Below are 23,233 nucleotides of genomic sequence, written 5' to 3'. Positions count from 1 at the left end.
ATAATAGAGCACAAAGTCAATGAAAAGGTGTTTCATGGATCTTTTGGTTTGAAATTGGTGCTGGAATGTGAAAAAATATTTGAAAATCTCTTCACACAACTCTGACCTCATCCTATGTGCATATCTATCTGGTAATATGAGGGCATGCAGTTTAGATTTGCGCCACGTTGGAAGTAAAAATGTCTGTTTTTTCATCTTTTATTGTTACTTTTTTGTACAAGTATCTTTGTTATTATAAGAGAAGTCTGTTTTCCTGAGTTTCTGACATGGTGTTGGGGGTGTGGCACTTATATTACACCCACCTTTGAATTTGTCGTCCAGTTGATTTAAAATCCCTGTTCCACCATTTATCCAATGACAAGTGTACACCAGGTTTAGACTGAATATATTAATTTGCCTTGCATCCATTTTGACTCTGATGAAGACACAGTGGAGTTGAAATGTTCGTCTGTTTGCCCAATAAAAGGCTGTGAATGAACAGTGTGCTCCAGCTCCCCTTTTTGTACTCTGAAAATGTTCATTGGTTTGACCCAGTATGATTCCTGTAGGTGTGAGCAAAATGTTCATATAAAACATAAATCCCACATGTTCAAAGGCCTTTGAATTTACAGAAAGGAGTCCAGAAGGGGCCGTATGAGTGGCTTGCAGTTCCTGGTTTCCTTTAAATAGCTTCATGTATTCCACTATAAAAGCAAATACTGTTAAAGTGTCCAAAAAACTGAAAACACATTTGTGTATAACAGTAATCACAATCATGTCAGCCTCTTTCAGCTGTATCTGGAGACCCTTTGGAAGAGTGTCAGCCCCAGTTTGGTAACCACTGTCTGCACAACAAGTTCTTGATGAGCATTTCTTCAGTCTTCCTGTACTTCTGCTGTGAATGCATGGACTTTACGTGCAGTGCAGTATTTTTACACGTGTTGTGTACTTGTATACTAACCACACATCCATGAGCTTCCAGCAGCTTTTCCTGTGTTGACTTTTCATCTAAAAGGAATCTATCTTTTAGTATGGAGGATAAAGCAGAGGAGGAGGAAGAGGAGGTAGATCAGAAGGCGGCTCCTCCCTCCAGCTGCTTGCGGAGCCACAGATCAGCAGGAAAAGCGCGTCCTGGTCCGGATTTAACTCAGTGGCCGAAGCTGTACCGGAGCACCGAGCGCTCCGCCGTCAATCCAGTGTGCGTCCTAAACCCACCTAACGACCGACATGCTCTCTCCGGGACTCTCCGTGTCTCTGCTGGCCGTCTCCTGCGCGCTGTGGCCGGCTGCGGTCCGGGCGGCGTCCTGTGAACCGGTGCGGATCCCGCTGTGCCGGTCCATGCCGTGGAACATGACCAAGATGCCGAACCACCTCCACCACAGCACGCAGGACAACGCGGTGCTGGCCATCGAGCAGTTCGAGGGGCTGCTGGGTGAGTTCATGAACTTCTTCATTAATTCTTTAATGGGCGTCATTAACTGACAAACTGCTCTCACACTGAGACAAACCCGAGTCAAACCTACATTTTACAGTCTGCTTTTGAAGCTACAAGTCTTTTTTTCTTCTTCTTTAAAACAACAAAAACAAACAAAACATTTACTTGCATAAATTTGGAGCATTTCATATTTTTCCCATTTTTTTTTCTCGTCCCGCAAATTTTTTTTATTATTTTATTTTTAGTGTCCTAGTATTTTCCCCCATTTGCACAATTTTGTTTATCTATTTTATTTCTTAATGTTTTTAGGGTTTAATGCACCGTTTTTAAGTTTTTTTCTTTGGATGACAATAATAAAAATGGAATTCATATAAAAATTTCTTAATAATATTTTCTTTGAAAAACTTTAGTTTTTTTTAAAAGTATTGGTTTGACAAAGGGTTTCAAAATTATTCCACTAACTGCTCTCACACTGAGCCAATCATACAACTTCTATATATTTAAATTTTTACATATTTAATTTTATAAATGTGAACTTTTCATAGAATTTTATTTTTTATTCTGAAGGGGTTTTTTTTTGCTATTGAAGTTTTTTTTATTATTATTATTATTTTATTTTTGACCATTTTCAGGGCTTAATGCACAGTTCTTAAAGTTTTTCTTTAGTTCTTTAAAAATTGCAAACCATATTTTAATGATATACTGAATATGTTTAAAAAATGCCTTTAGAAAATGTTTTTAAACAGTATACATATTGGTTTGATGAAGGGCTCCAAAATGAATGCAGCAACTGCTGTCATACTGAGCCAAACATAAACCTTGAGTTAGAAGTTAATTTTGCAGTTTGCTGAACTTTACAATTTATATTTTTATACATATATCAGATTTGTACATATTTAGTGATATAAATTTTGACTTTTTCATATTTGTCATACTTTCTTCATAGAATCATATTTTTTCCCTCGTCTTTGTTTTAATTTTCCCCATTTGCATAATTTTATTTATTTATTTTATTTATATTTTGCCATTTGTAGGGTTTAATGCACATTTCTTTAGGTTTTTTTCTTTGGTTGTCAAGATTTTGATTTTGATCTTTTATTGTCAACCATGTTTTAATGATATAGTGAATATATTAAAAACAACAAGAACAAAAAAAAAAAACTGTAAATCATTTTCAAAAAGTAAACCACTGATTTTATCTGAAACCCTATGCTGGATTTTAAAAGCTTGCTATATTATCCATTGCATCAAATCTTCATCTGAATGTACAATATTTCCCTCAGAAATGTAATGGAAAGTAATATAAAATGGAAAAATACTATAGTCACGTACAAGGGCCTCAAAACTGTACTTAAGTACAATAACTAAGTAAATGTACTTAATTACTTTCCATCACTGTCAAATGTCCACCACAGACTGATTAACATGAAAAATCACTCTTCATGAATAAAAGTAATTTTCTAATTAACTTACCTCAGCAGTGATTTCTTCTTATTTAAAACATAATTTAGAAATATGATGAAATTAAAGTTCCACGACTCCAGTGTGAAAATCTGATAACTTATTGAACTAATTAAAAAGTTCTGACTCCTGGATTGTCCATAAACATCATTCATCTCCTCCTGCAATTTTATAATGGTTTTTTTTTTTTTGCCTTTTTTTTTTTTTTTTTTTTACTATTTTACAAAGCAATCAAAATAATTTAAAAAAATAACCAGCAAATGAATCCATAGTGATAATTATAATTATTTTCAGCGCTGTAGCTTTAAATATAAATTTTATACTAAAACAAATAGAATCGAATAAGTAAAAAAGACAAGGTAAAAGAGAATTTCTTATAGAAGACACAAAGAGAAAAGAAAAGAAACAAATAATGGTGTCTCTGAGTTTTCAGGAAGTGAATAGATTTTGGTTTATGGTGTAAAACATCCAACAGAAACATGCCTGTTCAATTTACTTTTTGTAATCAATAATCATCAGTTTCCATTCAGAGAACTTTCTTTCAAACAGATGGGTCCTATTAAAACATCTCACAGTGTGTCCTTGTGGATTGTGGACATAATGCTTATTGATGATCATCAACATCGATGTACATTCTCAAACAGTGAATCCACTCGTTTGACGGAAAAATATTGCTGCACCGACCTCCTCAAATATTTGCTCTGTCTGTCACCCGCTTACACTGAAAACCTGCTGGACTGATGGATTTTTCTGTTGACACAGTTGTGCAGGTGAAACAGCTTCTTTTAGTGATGGTCCTTGTATTTATCCATCAGCAGCACATGAACTGTGACTTCAGCAGTTTTCAGGAGCAGCAGACCATACTGTGGATTTTATGTGAGATTTGTTTGTGTTGTGATGAACATTTGTGCGTCTCGTCACAGTTTAACGCTGCTCTGCTGTTTAGCGGTTAGCAGCAGAAATGTGCAAACAAACAGCAATGCACCAGAGTTGGGCCATTTGTTGGTATTTTCCAACTGGCCACCGTCAATTCAACAACCAGGCATTGCCAGTATCTTCTTGAAGGCGTCTGATGCTACTTTAAAAATTGTTCATTGACGTTAGAACAGTGTTTCATATGCAGGGATTTATTAAAATCATATGTCTTTATAGACCTGCACCCTAATTTCTCTGTTTCAAAAACCAGCAACCCTCCTTTCTGTGCACATTTAGAGCATAGAATCAATCTGGAGTTCACAAATAGTTTGCGTCCAGTTTTGGATGAATTCGTCTGCAGAAATGTATTCAAAAGTGATGTATCCAAATTGGACAAATGAGTATATTCTTAACACAACACTGTCTCCTCAGTGAATGTAAGCATGCAAAGAGTCGTGTTACTTTTCTGGGTCCGCAGCCCTTAACTGTTGTAGGCAGATGTCTGGTTTTAGGTTAAGTGTCTTTACTTTATCCTAATAGATGCTAACTAGCCTTTACCGTCTGGACCAATTCTGCAGTAATCAGGAGAAGGAGAGTGCACAGATCTTATGTGGCATGAACTGGACCACTGGGCCTGCAAACGTGCTACACAACATTTGCGTAACTGTTATATAACTATCGAGACAGCATGAGCTATGTGCTGCTGATTTACTGTACTTCTCACAAACACAGCTCCAGTTGCCAGTTTCTACGAGCTCACACTTTGAATTGTGCTTTTGCAGGTTAATGATTTAGTGAGTTGAATTGTCAGGGAACCGGACCATTAAATTAGCAAAATGAAATGGCAAGAATCCCAACCGGCAATGTCCTCAACAAATCGCAGATAGTCGATGTATCTGTCCAGTTGCCGACTCAACAATACACTTCTATTTCCAGTAGCTGCTGCTAATTTTGTATATTTTGAGGGAACATCGAAGCTGCATCCTTTGCTCTGCCCAAGTTGACCATGATGTTGGGTTGATAGTGGACAAAAATATTTGCAATAGCAAACAGTAAACAGTAAAGCTGTAATTTTATGGTCGTGTTATAAACATACAGATTTTTGATGTGGGTGCCATTAACAGTTTGGCCTGTTTATTTTTTAATTCATTTCAATTTAAATTTAAAGATTGGTTTTTACAATGTGTAAACTAAAACTTTTTCTGTGATTTTGCTAAATATTGTCTGTTATTATGACATTATCTTTAATTTACCCAAAGGAAAAAAATTTAAAATAAGGTTTTCCTAAATGATTTACCATGCAAAGTGTTTTTTAATTTGCTTTTCTGAACTTTTCCCAGTTTTAAACAAAGCACGCCTACTGATGAAATGGTCACAGTTTGTACGGAGAAAGAAGTGTCATAATCAGTACAAATAAAGGCTGTAATTTCTTTATTTTTTTAGTAAATTAGGTGAACTGACCCTTGACTTTTGCATTTTTCCAATAAATTCTAGATCACATCAGCTGCTGTGATTCTTTTGTCTCCTGTTGAATGATCAGGAGGAATTAAACAGTGAAAGAGTTTGCTGCTGGAGCAGAGCTGGATGTGATCCGAGCCCTTAAACCATCGTTTCACTCAGAGATTATGGAAACATTTTTGTGGAAACCGTCATTCTGATTAAGCTTTTTTTTTTCTTTTTTGAAAAAAAGGGGGAAACTGGCTCATGTAACAGCACTTGGTGATGGAGGAGCCATATTTTGAGGAGTTGGTCAGAGTTCCAGCCCAGTGTTGGTTTCTGGTTTGACTGAAGCCCTGATCCAAGATTGTCATTCCACGCATCACAGTTCTGGGTGGCTGCTGCAGGAACACGAATATTCCAGTCACTCACAGAGTTAGTTACAGGAAGACTGTGGAGAACATAAACTTCTGGTTGAATCTGTCTTTGAGCGATGGATGGTGTCCACAAAACACAAGAAATGACAGAGTATCTTAACAGATACTACTGAATGTTTCCAAAGACTTTTTGCCTTTTTGAGGCAAACAATAGATTTCTACAAGCATTGCACTTTCTGTCAGTGTCTTCTTTACATATTGGGTAAATGATTTTAAACAAGAGGTGCAGATACATGTTTCTATATTCAGCCAGTTGAAAAAGGAAGCTCTTCTTTGGTATATTCCAAGCAATGTTAAGTTTTATTGTCATTTTTTGATTCTTCGCTGCTGTCTGGCGCTGAAAAAGGAACGTTTCTTGGAGATATTATGATTTTGTTTTTTACATTTTAATTCAGAAAGTCGATGCTTTGGCAGCAGAAGCTCTGTTCCCAGCCATACTTGGAATTCACTCTTTGCAATAAATGGGATGTTTATTGTTAGGCATTTATCATATGTTAGTGTTTTCCACAGGCTCATGTAGAAACAGAAACTCATGTAGTTTAAAGGGCAAGAGTGTCACGTGTCACAACGGTCGATGCTTTTAGGTGTCTGTGCACAGAAAAGGCTGTAGTTACTGCAGCACAGCAGCTCAGTCCAAAAATTTGTTTGAAAAGCGGAAATTAAGGTGTTCAAATGTCCAACTTACCTCAGTTAAAACTGAGGTTATGTATCTGGACAGATACCCCCAAATACGTCAGGTGTGCTTTGCTTAAGCCCTGCTGTACTTACAATAGTCTTGCATGCACTGTTTTTTTTTTGTTTTTTTTTTCTTTTGCATGCACTGTTTAACAAAGTAGAGTCTGCATACAGCTGAGTTTTATCTTCTAAGGTGAAGATATCAAGGCTCCCGTCAGACCTGAAACAGCAGATTTTCTTGTGAGTTTTTGGAACTGATAGAAATTATGAAAAACTCACAAAAATGAGATGGAGGTCGTATTTTTTCCCTCAGTTTGGTTTGTTTAGCTTTAAATCGGGAACAGAACTTTGAACTGGGAACACTTTTTGGGATTTTGTGAGGTTAAAAAACACATTGCACGCTTTTTCTTTTCAGTACATACTGCAGCTGCCTTTACAAATTACATACTGTTGCATGCAGTATATGTGTTGCAGTCTGTTGTGTGAAATGAGATGTTTTTTATACTTGCATGAGACTCCAAAAGTCACATATTGTTCACTGCACAAAGGATTGCGACTAACACACTATACAGTATATATGGGTACTGTAGAGTTCACAGCCACGCTCGCTGCTCTGTGGGGCCACACTTAAAGAGAACACAAAGTTAACATCACACCATGTTGCCACTGTGGTGACCTTTTGGTTTAACTGGCTGAAAAGTTGGTCAAATTAGTCAAATTTGATGCAGAAGAGGGGGAAAAAGAAAGAAAAGGGACACTAATAGGACAAGCAAAGGTATCCAACGGTTTGTAACTGATCCAACCAAATGCTTATGACTACAGTCCAATAGCTAAATGTTTTTGGCATTTTGTTTGGTTTTGTAATTGAAAGGAGCAGTCAGGTATGGCTGAGCTCTCACAGTTTGTTTGCTTGTGAATTAGCAGAAATCAGCAAGAAACTGAAAAACTGTTCATGTGCTGCGAGGATTGTGTAACTTTTAAACTGTTGCTGCTATTTTTCGCCAAAACTTTTCTCTAAAACAGCCCGTAATGGTGCATTTTGTTCTTTGCATGCAAAGGATATAGGATAAAGATCAAGTCATGTTACATTACATAAACTTTGTCTACATTTGACAAACTGGAGCTGTTCCCCGTGTTCTCCTTCTGACAGGGGAATAGAACATTCTGGTCTCGTGTTGTCTCTCAACACACCTGCTGATACCACATATCACAATCTCTGTATTATTTGAGGTAAAATCGTTGCTCTGCAGATCTGCACGTTCTGTAAACACACCTTCTGGCTCAGTAAACTGAATATATTTGTCTAAGTGTACAATATGTCTCCATTTTCACTTTCTTTATCTCAACATTTCTCCCAGAAAAAGGTAAATATTGCACACTTGCTTTGCTCAGACTTTGACGTAAATAGAATTGTGATCCGATTTAGGCAGGAGGAGTCTTTCGATGTGGATTGTTAGAGCAGGTAGAAGTACTTCAGATCTGGTTAGAAGACATATGGAATAAAGTAGTCATATGTTTTGGATTTGGTTTGGGAGATTTTTGGTGCTTCTTGGATGACTTTGTGCTTGTTTTTGGCTGCAGTAGTAGTGGGGAGGTTAATGTCAGGCAGTTGGTTCACCACTGTTTACAACTACTGGATAAATTGTCATAAAATTCAGTACAATCATGTTCCCCAGAGGGTGAGTCCAACTGGCTTCAGTGATGCACTGACTTTGTGTGTCGCCCCATTATGACATTTGTAGGAAATATCTCAACAGCTATTGAAGGAATTTCTGTAAAATGTCATTCTTCTTCATTTCATTTCTTTTTGTGGTTCCTGCACATTTTATCATCATCAAATTAAGTTGGTCCAATAGTTTTATAATGAAATGCCTACAGAACTAATATTATTCCCATCAGACAGCATCTGCACTCTGTATAAGGAGCTAACCGATAAGCTTTGTAAATGGTAAGACACCTGCTATGATACCTGCGAGGCACATTTATTGCATTAATTTAATTATGTAAATATATATTTTTGGCTGCGTTACAGAGAAATGCAAACCTTAATAATGGGTCTTTAAAATATAAATATTGAGAGTGCATGTACAAAGAGAGCTGCAGCAAGACAGTGCTCTGTTAAAGTGGAATTAGTATGAACAATTTATTATTTTACAGATTTTTTTCTGTTTTGTTAAATTTTAGGCTAATACAAAAACAACAACAAAAAGAATTTCTATGTAAAAAAAAACAGAAAAACAAAAACAAAACCGTGAATACTGTCATCAAAAATGTGTATTTTCACAAATGGTAATTTGTTCCTTCATAGCATTTGACTGTAAATTCACACTATTTTTTACAGTATTTAAATCAGCAGTTAAGTTCCTTCTTTAGATAATTGTCTCACAGTCATCAGTATTGAGATTTGCAGTAATGTCTTATTTTTAAATACCCTTAAATGTAAATTTAAAGCAACGTTTACAGTCTGTATTAAGTGCCCTGTTGTTTCAGTCTTAGAAATACACTCAGGGACAGACTGAACTCAGAGCTCAGCTGAGGCTGGATGAGTGGAAAGAGAAAGTGGAAAGGCTCTAAGCTTCAACCAGAAAAATGTCCTAATGAAAGACCAGCAAGCCAGAAACCAGGAAGCAGTTTCAGGTCACAAGTTCAAAATATTTCTGTGACTTCATTGTGAAGCTGTGCAGCCAAACCTCAGGCCCTCGGCAATAAAAACTCTGATCCGTCCTCTGCCCAGCGCTGAACTCTCTCTGGTCTGTGTGAAACTTGCAGCAGGATGGTGGTCATTATAAGTCCAGTGTGTGGTCAGCCGGAGGTCCCTGAACGCATCACGCCTTCACTGATGTAAGAACAGGGAGTCCTGCTGGTGGAAAAGGAACACCTAAACTGAGACTGAATAACCATCCTTTGAAGTCAGCGGTGGCTCATCATACTAGTTGAGCTGCAATGATTAACTGATTAATCGATTAGTTATCAACTGTCAAATTAATTGCCGAATATTTTGGTAAATTATACATTTTATTGAAGTGATTTGTGTAAGAAAAAAAAAGTGTAAATTCTCTGATTTCAAATTCTTAAAAGGTTATATTTTACAGTTCCTTTGCTCCTATGTGACAATAAAATTAATATCTTTGGGTTGTGGACAAAAACATGACATTTGGTGGACATTTTTCATCATTTTCTGACATTTATAGACCGATCAACTAATCTGTTAATCAAGAAGTAATCCAGATAGTAATCGACAATGAAAATGATCATTACTTGGCAGGCCATGTTTCCTACCAGCATCAGGTCACCTAATTTTCTCAAAATACATCCAAAAACAGGCTTAAAAGAAAAAATATAAAGATTTCTGTTTCTCAGATGTCATTATAGTGCATATAATCAAAGATATCATCAGTTGCTGATCAGAAAAATGCTTGTGGTAACACACCAGTCTTTGTTTTTCTGCTTGCTCAGGTACTGGCTGCAGTCCAGATTTGCTCTTTTTCCTGTGTGCCATGTACGCTCCCATCTGCACCATTGACTTCCAGCATGAACCCATCAAACCCTGTAAGGCGGTGTGCGAGCGGGCCAAGTACGGCTGCGAGCCAGTGATGAAACGCTACAACCACAGCTGGCCAGACAGCCTGGCCTGCAGCGAGCTGCCGCTGTATGACCGCGGCGTCTGCATCTCACCGGAGGCCATCGTCAAGGCGGAGGGACCAGGTATAGTTGTCATCTTATATTATTATCATCATACTGTGTGTTCCAGTGCAGCTAATGGTTGGAAGGTTGCCTACAGGACTGCTTTAGGCTTCAGACGAAACGATAGGAAGTTTTATTTGTCAAAAACATGATGACTGCTTTGTACAAATAGCTGTTTTCCCTGTGTAGTGTATTTGCTTTGTGATAGTTGTCAAGGCAAAGACAAAAAAAGTCAAAAATAAAACAAAAGAGTATCTTTACTACCTCTGTTCATAACTAGAACAGTGTATGTTCAGTGTTAACTCAGCAGGTGCTTTCCATTTGCTACACCTGTGTGACAGTGGATCAGGCTTAATTTTAGGCTGATACTGATCAGTTAAAAAATGCTTTGATCTGTTTGGGACATCTTTGGTGCTAATGCAGGAATTATACGTGTGGTTTATTTAGCAGGAATCTTCCATCACAAATCTTCCATTTTGATGTGATTAAAGTCGCAGGAACCAAAGCTGTGGACATTGTTTTCACTACATGCCATCAAGTTTCATTGACAATGTATGGTTTCTAATCGCCACATTGCTGTTGATCTCTTAGTTAGCCAGACATGCTAACATTTGCAGCTTCCATTCCTTCTTCTTGGATTTTGGAACTGCTAAAAAAAAACACACCCACATTCAAACTGTTTAAATGCAGAGAACATCTTTTACTAAAGCCCCATGTGGGAAAATCCAAATCTTGATTCAGACCTTCTGTGCTTCGTTACGGTTGTTAAGACGGTCTGCAACCTATTGAAGTGTTTACTCGTACAGGTCACTTTGTCCGACATCCGCTCAGATTTTCTCCGTTTGGCTGTTTGTTTTCTACAAAGATTTATTTCACATTTATAAATCTACAAACACCCGGCAGTGTTGATCTCAGATTACAGAATTTGTATTCCGTTGCGTCACTGTTTGGAGCCTCAAACTAATTTCTGTAAACATCACAAAGAGGAAATGGTCTCCTTCTTTTGAAGTTTAAGATGAAGTTTATCCGAGCAGAAGCGACCACTGGTAATTAAATTTAAACACAAACCCAAATGTTTTGCTTCTTTTTACATTTTTGCCTCAAGTTTATACTTTCTAACACGACTGTAGCTCCAGTTGAATTTGGCATTTTCCATTCATTTATCATATTAAGCAAACAGACATTTTTATAGCTTTAGGGGGATTGTTGTACATTTCAACACAGCATTTTCAAAAAAGTTTCAACTTTTCAAACAATGAAGTTCATAAAATGGCTCATCTGCATATCTGAGTAGTGCAGTATATTTGCAATAACATAGAAAAAGGGGCACGTTAAACCTCTCAGATGCACATGTTCATTTCTGTCAGTACAGATGCTACTTGTGATTAGAATATTTGCCTGTCCTCTCTGAAGAACCTGGAAAGTTTTCTCTTATAGCTGAGCCCCAGCAGTGTTTTCTGTCATGTTTCTCCTCTCAGCAGTTTGTTTCTGCTCCCTCTCCAACAGATAGCGTGACTCATTTCCCCTCCGACTTCACTCCCACTGACTTTCTCAAAGAGCTCCTTGATACAGGCGGCCCACTCATTTTACACTCAATAAAACCCTCACTGTCCTCTGCTTCTTTAAACAGGCCCAAGACCAGCAGGTCCCGAAAAAAACCCTCATCTCAATCCCCTCGACCTCCATAACGATACACCCACGTATCTCCGAGCGGCCCCGGCTCGGCTCGGCTCAGGGGGGCTTTGGGATTTTCCCTCGATGTAATTTGTTGATTTTCTTCCGAGGTTCGGTCAGGGTGGATCGCTGAAGTCATTCCAGTGATTTTCTGTGGGACTCAGGTCTGAATGTTCCTGTTCAGAAGTTTGTCTCCTGTTGGAACAGAAATCTGCAGTTTCATCATTCATTGCCCACTTGGTGTTACATTCGAAGACACTTTGGCTTTAGAGAGCTGAGTGCAATGCCAAAAGCTCTGCTGTCACAAAATCCACCCAAATGAAAAGTCACCTTTGCAAACTTGTGGTGTAACAGACCAGACTTGATCTTCTTGCCCTATCTCAAATTTTTGAAGAAAGAAGTACAGATCTGGTCATTCAGTCGGTCGCGTTCCACTTCATCTCCAAGTTTCATGAATTTCAACTTTGTAGTTTTTGCATAATCCTACTGACAAACAACTACTTACTGACAGACAATTGGTACTGAACACACACACGTGGACAAAATAGTTGGTACCCCTCGGTTAATGAAAGAAAAAACCACAACAGTCACAGAAATAACTTGAATCTGACAAAAGTAATAATAAATAAAAATTCTATGAAAATTAAGCAATGGAAATCAGATGTTGCTTTTGAACTGTGGTTTAGCAGAATTATTTAAAAAATAAACTCATGAAACAGGCCTGGACAAAATGATGGTACCCCTAGAAAAGACTGAAAATAATGTGACCATAAGGACATGTTCAATCAAGGTGCGTCCTCTAATTAGCATCACAGGTGTCTACAAACTTGTAATCAGTCAGTCACATGGACCAACTCAACATGGACCAGAGGAAGCCAAGGAGAGAGTTGTCTCAGGAGATTAGAAAGAAAATTATAGCCAAGCATAAATACATAAATGAACACATAAAGTAAAATAGTAGGCTGCAAGGTGGCTCGGTGGTTAGCACCGTTGCCTCGCAGCTAGAAGGCTGCCAGTTCGCATCCCGGTTAGGATGCCTGGGATCTTTCTGCATGGAGTTTATGTTCTCACTGTGCAGCGTGGGTTCTCTCCGGGTTCTCCGGCTTCCTCCCAAACAGTCCAAAAAAATGTTGAGGTTAACTGGTGATTCTAAATTGTCCGTAGATGTGAATGTGAGTGTGCTTGGTTGTCTGTCTCTTAGTGTAGCCCTGTGATAGACTGGTTACCTGTCCAGGGTGTCCCCTGCCTTCGCCCTAAGTCAGCTGGGATAGACTCCAGCCCCCCGTGACCCTCGTGAGAATTAAGCGGTGTATAGATAATGGATGGATGGATTTTTCAAAAAAAGACATTACACAAAGGCAGGCCTTTAAAAATGGGTTTTAAGAAGTGATTTAAAAGAAGATTCTGCAGCATTTTCTCCTCAGGCAGGTCGTTCCAAAACCAAGAGGTCCTGAAGATGAGGGGTGACTGAAGACCTCAGTCACCCTAGATTTCATTCTCAAATTTGGAACAGTGAGAAGGACCCATTTGAGGATCTAAGGCGGATAGGTTCATATGGGATCAGCATTTCTGTTAAATAACTTGGGGCTAAACTCAGACAAACTTTAAAAACGATCAGTACAATCCTAAAATCAATTCTAGAACAAACAGGGAGCCAGTGAAGGGAAGCCAAGATCCAGGTGATGTGATGTCGTCTGTTAAAACCAGTAAGAAGACAAACTGCTGCTTTCTGAACTAGTTGCCGGCAAGGCTGTGACTTTTGATTGATACCAGAGAGAAGGGAGTCACAGTAATTGAGACATGTACCTAGCTCCCCTCAGAAATGGGATATGGAACATTGCTGGCCTCATCAATCCGATACAGTGACAGCATTCTGCCATTAAGATGTAGGTAACACGATAGTTGTCATTCATGTGAGACTACGCAATACACCAAGTGATGTATAATGCATAAACTGTAGATACGATAAACTGCAGCTGTTAAACTGTGACTCTGTGTAACAGCTCAGCTGTCTGAGGTGAAGGAAAGTCCACAATGTGACCTGCTGTTAGATCCTGATCCATCCTGTCTCCATATAGAGATCCATATATAGATCATTTATAATTGTAGCTGATCAATGAAGTTACTGCTGTTGCTCTGTAAGCAAGTAAACACAACTCTCTCTCTCTATAAAGATGCTTGTTGATCCTACCACAGTCGGATGCTGCAGTTATTAAACAAATAAAGGAAGTAGTCCTAAATAGCTGGAAGCAACCTGCGATTCTGTGTGACAGCTTTCTGATATAAAGGCATGCAGATTTACACAATGTGACCTGCTGTCAGATCCTGATTCAGATGTTTTCTCGATGCTCTTTCTGACGTATTTATTGTAATTGCAAGAATTTAATGTGCAGTTACCTGCACTGTAGTTGTTCCTATCTTGCAAATTCATAATATGGACATGTTACTAGCACCAACCTAGTAAGACTTTTAATAGTTGAGTCACCATTTATTTAAGTTATTCACTTAAAAGCACTGATGGATGTGAATGGAGTTTTTCAAATCTATGTCTAATTAAAATTTTGAAGACAAGAGAATTAACTGATTTATGAGTTATTTTTTTGGTTAAACTGCTAAGAAATAAGCACTTTTTTAGGTTGCATGGAGGATAAGTTCTGTCTTATCCCATTCTAAATCCTTTTTTATCTTATTTCAATTTTTTTAGGTCTATGTTTTTAGAAGGTGTTTTTATTTTGTGATATGTAAATTGCTGCTGCAACACTGCAAGTATCCTTAAGGGATCAATATTACACCCTATCTGTCCTCATCATAAAAAATGTTTATTTGACAATAGGAGCTTGTGGCACAAAGCTCCTTCCTGGATAACTATAATCATGACACTGATTACAACTAGTAAATCATGGTAATAGCCAGTCAGATTCCTAAAAAGGAACCTGGGGCTAAATTAGGTTAAAACTCTGTCCAGCTGGTTGTCTACAGAAAACCTCTAAAAGGAGGCATCCTGACCAGACAAATACCCAAAACCTCCTCAATTGGCTTCTTTTCTACATAAAGGACAGAGGTTTTACTTCAGGAATCTTACAGATGTCAAACACTGAGCCAAAACCAGCCTGGGAAGATCAATTTATGTCTCCTGTCTCAGTGTTTTGGTCAAAACGTGAGGGTTGCATATCAAATTCTTCAGTTTGGAGCAGCATCTGCCAACTGTGTCATCTTTGCCAGGTGGTTTGGTACAGAATGGCAGCATCTATACTGCAGATGTTGTGGTACCAATCCACATGTTGAATTTGGTTCCACAAGAAACCAAAATACTTAAATACTTTATCTTCACTTTGACCTGCAATGCACTCCAAAGCCTCAAGTCTGGCTTTACATTTTTGGCTTCTACAGCCAAAATCATCAATATATCTTCTTCCCCTTTCTCTGTCGCAAATAAGCAAGAAATTAGAAAGTGTTTTCTATCATGCACGGCTATGAAGATTTCCATTGTCAAATTTGTAGATTAATTTGTCCATCAGTGTATTTGTTATTTGGTCTGTAAAATGTCAACAATCAAAGATATTCAGTTTAGTCACAGAGGAGGAAAAAATAACAAAAAATCACATTTAATAAGCTGGAATCAGAAAATTTTGACTTAAAAAGTTAGTCAAAGCAATTGTTATAGTAGTTGGCGATTAATTTAGTAGCTGATGTTTTTTGTAGCTCCAGTTCAGACACTGACTGCTGTGTCTTTGTGTCTCTATAGATCCTTACTACCAGGACCCATCCAGGTGTAACCCAGGTGAGGCTTTCACATTTACTGAGCTGTGATCAGTTTGTCAGAAGATGAAACATGTTGTGTTAAATTGGTTGATTATACAGCACCGTGCAAAAGTTTTAGATAAATGTAAAGTAAAAAGAATGACTTTGGGACCAATCAAACGTCCAAACTGTAACTTTGATTGATCACATTGGATAAACAATCTTAACCAGTGTTTATTTTTATCCAATCACAACAAACTACCTTAGAGAGTCTACAAGTGAGATCAGTCAGTGACATCTGCAGCTGGAAACCATGTATTTCTCAGTAACAGTCTAAACCAGTTTAACCAGTTCACTAAAAAGCTGTCCCTTACTGGGTTTAATCTCCTGACAGAATCCAGTCCAGACTTTCCAATGGACTCCAACAACTTCCACTGCAGAGGACCGAATGGAGGTAACCACTCTGTCCCAAAGTTTTCATATTATGAAATCAGTTTTTTCATTTTCTTTCTGAGAATTAGAGGAGAAGATTGACACACTCTTATGTGTATTTGTATAACTGTAATGCTACATCCTGCAGCTAGTTTGCTCAACTTAGAATAAAGGCTGGGAATAAGGGGAAACTGCTAGTTAAATTATTACATCTTGTTAAATGTGTATAAAAGGAGGTGAAATAGCAGGTTGCCTTATATTGATTATAGTAAACATCATTCTGTACAGTGAATATTATGTAAGAATGACCAAAGCATATTTGAGTGAGACTCCAAAATGTATGTGTTCAAGAAGGCAACAAATCTGAGAAGTCTCAAGGTAATTTAAAACAGATTTAATCGGTATAGTTCTTTATTTTTAACCCTCACACAACCAACAAGACACAGATGTTTTAGAGTTGACTTGAACTCTCATAAGTCATGAACTAGAAACACCAAATTCAGCCCAGACTGAACTTTAAAGGAGACAGAGCCTGAACACAGTTTGTCTTTGTATCTGTAAAACATTAACATCCAAGTTTCACTCTCTTGTCTGTAGATCGCTGCAGGTGTAAGACTGTCAGGATGAGTTTGAAAACCTACGTGAAGAACAACTACAACTATGGTAAATCAAATATGAATGAACACAGGATATAATTGTATTTCATTCTGACACTACATATTAATGAAAAAACACAAATTATTGGTATGTAAGATAGCATGTTATTGATGATTTGAGCATCAAATCCTTGTGTGTTTCCATTCAGGCTGATCAGTCTGCAGATTTCAGAAGTGCTCGTGTTTATTTATTGTATTAATTGATGACTAGAAAAAGCCCAAACTGTACAAATGTCATTTTCCAAAGAAAAAGTGTCATTTATTATGCAGCTTGCATTATTTTGGTAGTCTGTAGTGGTTTGTTGGTTCATGTCTAAACCTAAATACTGTATAAATATCCAATCCAGGTGCAAATGGTGATGCTGCTTAAAGAAAAACACTTTAAATTTCTAATGTAAAACTGTGGTTTTGTCACCAGTCAGAGTCTGAACTGTGCAGCTCCATTAGGCTGTTAAAAATCTGTTTAGTGTCACTGAACTGTGGAGCAGATTCCTTCTCTCTGACCTGTTTTTCCCCTTCATGTAAAGGGAAAGATTTCTGTGCCGAGGTCGTTAGCTTAGCTAGATTAAATTAGAGAGCAGAGAGGCTGTTCCAGATGATTACAGCACACAGGCATGATTTGGCAAATCCAGCACAGATTTCCATGTGGACTTCACTAATTCTTTTGGCTGCAGAATCCATTTGGGGATTTTTTTTTCTCTTTCCAGCTGTCATTAAACGAGAGCTCACTTTCGAAATATTCAGATTGAACTGAAACAGAGGAGTTCAGTGAAAGCGTGGCGGCATGTCACTCTGCACAAGGTGGTCTTCAGAAATGATGACTATTTGACTGTTGACTCCTGTTTCTCCTCCATCTCTGCAGCTTCGACCACTTTTGTTTAGTGTCTTGTTTGCTGTGTTACTCCTGAAATGTGTGCATAGATTTACTGAGACACTTTTCCATTTGCTGCGATAAATATTTACCTGGTTTCCTGCTACTGCTGCTGCTGCTGCTGGATGGTTGCTGGTGTCGCTGGCAGCAGAGCAGGTTTCATTTTGTGTTCTTGGAATGGAGACAGGGTGACAGAAAAACTGCAAAACAAAGTGTAACAGCTCACAGAAACCTAAAATACAACAGGCTTCTAATTAAGAAGCTCACAGAGTCCAATGAAACAAGTCTTCATTGTAAGATGCAGTGATCTAAACAAGATGTAATGAAAGCAAGATTTTGAAATCTGATCAAAGATATCATTTAGATTCCTGCAGTGGGGTTTTAATGCAGAAGGACGGAGAATATCTGAGGGTGGAAATGGGATCTGTGATAACTGCAGAATTGAAATGACTATAAGGAGACATAAAACATCTGCAAAAAGACAAAATACCATGAACAGATGCAAAATGATGGCAGTACAAAGTGGCACATGTCTACCAACAAGAGGCACAAAATGACTGCAGACTCAAAAAACTATAAAGACATATAAAATGTCTGCAAAGACACTACAAGGAGAAACAAAATAATCCAAAGAGATGTAAAGTGACTACAGCGAAAAAGAAATTTACACCAGACAGATGTAAAGTAACACCAAAGTGATGCAAAACAACTACAAGATGATACAAAATACCATCATAAAGTGCAAACCAACTACAGACAGAATGACACCATCAATGTTGGTATATATATAAATACCTATATATACATATATATATTCACGACTATGGTGTCATTCTGTCTGTACTTGGTTTGCACTTTATGATATATATATATATATACGCACACAAAGTGCAACGGCTCACAATAAAATAGAAACACAAGAGGTTTCTAATCAAGAAGCTCAGAGTCCAATGAAACAAGTCTTAATTGTGAAAAATTGCCCCCTGGGTTTTTTTTTTTTTTTAGCTTTGCTCTCTTGGCTGTCTCTGTAATTGCCTCATGTGTCATGTCTGTCAAACCTTCCTGCCCCTTCAAGTGCAGCCAATAGACCCTGACCTCAGAAAAAAAAAACATGCACTTGAGAAGTTTTGCAATTTAAAGATAATTTTGCAAGCCAGGGAAGTCCAAGTAAGAAAAAGAACAGGTGTAAAAAAAAAAAAAAAAAAGAGGCTACAACCATAAACACAAGGCTAAAAACTATAATAACAGTAATAATAGTGAATAAGTAAAATAAATACATAACTAAGGAAATAAAAGAGGGGGAGGAAATGTGAAAATCAAAATAAATCAAAAATCATGTAGACAATAAAAATAGATAATTCAATTTTTTAAATTAAAAATAGAAAAGCTTGACCCCTCCCCATCCCCACCCCCCGGAAGAATGAACTTTTACCTTTTTTCTTAATACAAAATATTTGTACCGCTGACTGCTGTCTGAATGAGGGCTGGAATTTGGATCTCAAAGGTTACAGAAATTAAACCAATCACATACAGTTCATATAGAGATTTTAAGAAGTGTTTTTTGCTGCCGTCACAGGAGCTTCACATCTTTACTGTCTTTAGTAGCAGCTGTCTTTTCAGCACCAAGGACAGCAGCCAGACAATTTGTCTTCAGGGTTCCAACCACAACAAACCTCTCAGTCTGTCTAATGGATAATCATACATGGGTTTTGAGTTCTATCTGAGCTATACAGTGAGAAATCGGTTGTTGTTGTTGTTGTTGTTGTTGTTTTCTAATTCATTGACTTGTTTGGCATCCGGTGAAGCTCATTTGCTCACAGTGAAGCAACAGTAAAATAACAACAGTACAAAGAGGCATATGACTAACAACTAGAGGCACAAACTACCTACGGACTCATCACTAGCAAGAGACATAATATGATACTAAAGAGATAAAAAATGACTACAAAGAACACAAAATGACACCAAAGAGATGCAAGATGACTGCAGACGCAATATGACACCAAAGAAATACAAAATGCCACCATAAAGATGCAAAACAGCTACAAAAAGACTTAAATGATGGAGAGAGAGAGATGTAGGAGTCATCTGCATAGAAATGTAAACTGATTCGATGGTTTTTGAAAATGTGACTTTAGGGTAACATTTAGATAGAGTAAAGGGCCAAAACACTGAGGATTGAGGCACTCCATGAATGGACAGTGACGTTGGTGAATTACACTGATGGCAGCATAGAATATCTTATTAGGGAAATATTAAATTTCATCCGAGGACTGGTATGAATGGGCATTTATAAAAACGGAAGAAATGTAGTTTTTATAAATAAGGTGGACATTACAGAAGTCTGAAACACTCTAGAAATTCTTCAAAATGTGCTGCTGTTGTGAAATAGTTGTCATCGATTGTTCTCACGCCGTAATTGAGTAAACCAGGCCAAAGTTGAATATCTAGAGCAAAGTTAAATAACAATTTGTGTGTGCAGACGTAAACACACACACGGTAGCTGTAAGTTTGAGAAATTTAAAGTCCAGCGTCCAAAGTGTCAACTTATGCTGATGACTGCCTCCTCCAGTGATCAGGGCGAGGGTGAGGGAGGTGAGGAACCGAGGCCTGGAGCCTACAGCGGTGGTGGACGTCAAGGAGGTGCTGAAGTCTTCCCTGGTCAACATCCCCAAGGAGACTGTGACGCTCTACTACTCGTCCTCCTGTCTGTGTCCTCCTCTTGTTCCAGGGGACGAGTACCTCATCATGGGCTATGAGAATGAGGAGACATCCAGGTACAGGACAGTTTACGGGTTCTATCATAAAGACTTTAAAACTTGAACTCTACGCAGGCTGTTCTGGGGGGAAGCATGTGTCTAGTTGGAGGTTTGAAAGCTTGCAATGCAGTTTTGAGTTTTTGTTCTCATTTGTCAGCAGTTGATCAAAATGTTTGTCAGTTTTTATTGTGACAATGTGTTTAATTAATGCTCAAATGTTATATTTTTCTAAAATTCTATTTTATCTGTTATCAGCTATAATTCCCTACAACAAACCCGTCTTTGTGTTTGCAGGTTGCTCCTGATTGACACCTCCATTGCTCAGAAATGGAAGGACAAAATGGGCAGAAAGGTCAAGGTGTGTGTCACTTAATTCATGCACAAAGCACACCAATACTGACTGGTTTCAGCCCCTTAATCTCTTCTTTAGCCCTCTGAATGCCAAGCAGTTTTCATGTGTTTTTGGCTCCTGACACATTTTTACTCTCTGTGGCATCATTTTTCACTGGAATATAAAGTCTTGCACCTCTATGGAAACAGTGTAATTGTGACTCAAAATAGAGAGAACTCAGAAGTGACACCAATGATATGCAAATGACTACAAAGCATCAAAATTGACACTACAGAGATGCAAAACGACCACGAAGAGATACAAAATGACATCAAACAGATCAAAAATGACCACAAAGAGACACTAAACAACTACAAAGATGCATAAAAAATGCATATAGAGAGACAGAAAACAACTACAGACACAAAGTCTTCTGTGTAGCATAAGAAAGTCATAATACTATAAATCATAAAAAAAAAAAAAAAGAAAGAAAACACAGCAGTTGAATTTCTTCTGAGTATGTCTTTTACAAAAATTGAAAAAAAGAAAACCTTGAAAAAAAATGTTTTTTTCCAAGCACCTAAAGGTGTCACCAATACTGGGGGAAAAAACTGATGGCTCGACATCCTATCTTCCTGCTTCATTTTTACAATTTCTACAAACACACGACTCTGCACATCAACTGTAGAAAAATGTTTCACCATGCTGGATTCATTGATCAAATGTTTTTCTTTGCTCTCAGTCTTTTTAATTTACCTCCATACTTTTCTCCTCTGTGTTTTTGTAAATACATTCTGTTGTTTTGCTGATTAGTCCCTGGGACCTGTAGGTGAGCAAACTCAGCCACTGACCTTAAAGTGTAGAATAATGACAAATACCAGCAGCAGAATATGATTTTTATGAACTTATTGATTTCTAAGCTTGCTGATTACCCTACTTTTCTGCTGCCTGTTGGTGGCTGTGTCACATTTGTCGCCACTCCTTTTCTGGATGTACAGATAATGTCTACTGTCAGACTCACTTTCTGTCTGTGCTTCTGTCCAGAGATGGGATCAGACCCTGCAGGGACGAGGCCGAGCAACTCTGCGCCGGAGTCGCCACTGAGCTCTGACTGTTAGTGTGTGTGGTTGTGTGTGTGTGTGTGGTTGTGTGTGTGTGTGTGTGTAGATATTGCACTATCACAGGCTGTTCTAGCTGAATGTAGTTCATCTCTTCATCTATCAGACTGTTTGGATTTTTTTTGTCATTTATTTTCTTTGCACAAACATTATTTAGTGTGCGTTTAGTGTGTTTGTGCATGTGTGTTTATACACCAAAAGCACTCAGTTAAGACATGAGAGGGGCAGAGCTTCAAAGCTGTAGTACCTAACCTACGCACAGCCATATAGTATGTACATGACACCTTTTTTTTGGGAGAGGAATTTTCTTTGTCACCACAGTTTCTCTACGGGGCTCTAGTTTTTGTAAACCCTGGATGTTGGCCATGTCACCATGGCAACGAGCTGGAGGATGTTTAAATGATATAAAGGCCATTGGGACTTGGACATTTGGACCGTGACAAATCTGTAGCCACGACATGAACTTCACTGAACTCTGCAGAAAATGAAAGAAGATTATTCACATTTTGTTCAGACGACAGAGAGAAACAACAGCTGCATGAGAAACAACTGCAACCTGGGAAACAAGAGCAGCAGAGACTTTCCTCACTTCTTTAGTATTGTGAGATCCAGCTGTGGATGGACTATTAAACAGGCCTACCACAGACCTGGAGGCACAAGGTGGCAGGGGTCCTTGGCTGTAAACATTTGTTTTGGGGAAACTCAGTCTTGTAACTGCAAAGAGAAGCAAATTGACAAATACGAAAAACGACTACAGAGACACACAGAATGACAAAAATTACATGCAAAATAACAAAGAACACACAAAATGACTACAAATAGGCAAAACAAAGGATGCACAAAATGGCTTAAAAATTACTAAAAAGATACACATACTGACCAAAAAAATGACAACAAAGAGACAACTGATGACTACAAAAAGAAATGGCCACAAAGACAAAACAAGGAGACACAAAGCAACGACAGAGGGACACAAAATGACTACAAAGTTAAACCAAATGATGTCTGACACAAATTGACCACAAAGAGATATGACGGTAACAAAAGTGTTGTGTCTTGCGCTGTGGTAGTTGGTTTAGTCCATCCATGGATCATTTGGACTAGAAATCTACATGCGCCATGTTGAATTTGAAATGATTTGGTTGTGCTGCTCTGTGCGATCTGTGGATTTTAACCCTTTTTATTAAGTTTTAACATTTTCTTTTGGTTTCTGTTACAACGTTTAAAGGCACAAAATATGTGTTTGTGATGCATTTCTTGATATTGGAGGGCAAAATGTTGGAAAAGTGTAAATTATGTCACATTTCTATTAAATCTGCACAACAGGTCACTGTTGGTTTGTATTTTTTTCTAGTTGCACCACAACTGTGGCCTTGGCAGAATGTGATCATATGTTAACTCTGTGAAATACCAGTTTTTGCAAAGTCCTGTTAGCACAACTGGAGGCTTGAAATCCCACAACTTTTATATTTGTAAGTGGAGCAAAAAAAAAAAAAAACAGTTGAAGAGCACTGACATTGTCTGAAGTCAGTCTTTTTAGTACTTCCCAATTTTATGTAGCAATTTTCTAGTAATATCAATAATCTGTTACCTTGAACCTGAAAACGTGTTAATAAAGACAAGCCTGA

General features: G+C 37.9%; 1 protein-coding gene across 1 annotated transcript; it reads left to right on the top strand.

Annotated features, from left to right (window-relative positions):
• Window positions 1–1,091: 1,091 nt before the first annotated feature.
• Window positions 1,092–22,935, top strand: frzb (frizzled related protein). Its single transcript, XM_008279970.1, has 8 exons — window positions 1,092–1,411; window positions 9,796–10,044; window positions 15,443–15,478; window positions 15,833–15,892; window positions 16,468–16,533; window positions 19,970–20,174; window positions 20,451–20,514; window positions 21,532–22,935. The coding sequence occupies exons 1-8, from the start codon at window positions 1,207–1,209 to the stop codon at window positions 21,589–21,591; spliced, it is 945 nt and encodes a 314-aa protein (XP_008278192.1). The 5' UTR covers window positions 1,092–1,206; the 3' UTR covers window positions 21,592–22,935.
• The last annotated feature ends 298 nt before the right edge of the window (window positions 22,936–23,233 follow it).

Source organism: Stegastes partitus, unplaced genomic scaffold (assembly GCF_000690725.1).
Source record: "Stegastes partitus isolate 25-593 unplaced genomic scaffold, Stegastes_partitus-1.0.2 Scaffold177, whole genome shotgun sequence".
Classification (NCBI taxonomy): Eukaryota; Metazoa; Chordata; class Actinopteri; family Pomacentridae; genus Stegastes; species Stegastes partitus.
Note: the sequence above shows the minus strand (reverse complement) of the source record. Positions and strands in the feature narration are given on the sequence as shown.

Coding starts and splice junctions, on each gene's coding strand:
- frzb (XM_008279970.1), top strand. CDS start 1,207: ATGCTCTCTCCGGGACTCTCCGTGTCTCTGCTGGCCGTCTCCTGCGCG. Junction 15,893..16,467: donor CTGCAGAGGACCGAATGGAG/GTAACCACTCTG, acceptor TCTTGTCTGTAG/ATCGCTGCAGGTGTAAGACT. Junction 20,515..21,531: donor AAATGGGCAGAAAGGTCAAG/GTGTGTGTCACT, acceptor GCTTCTGTCCAG/AGATGGGATCAGACCCTGCA.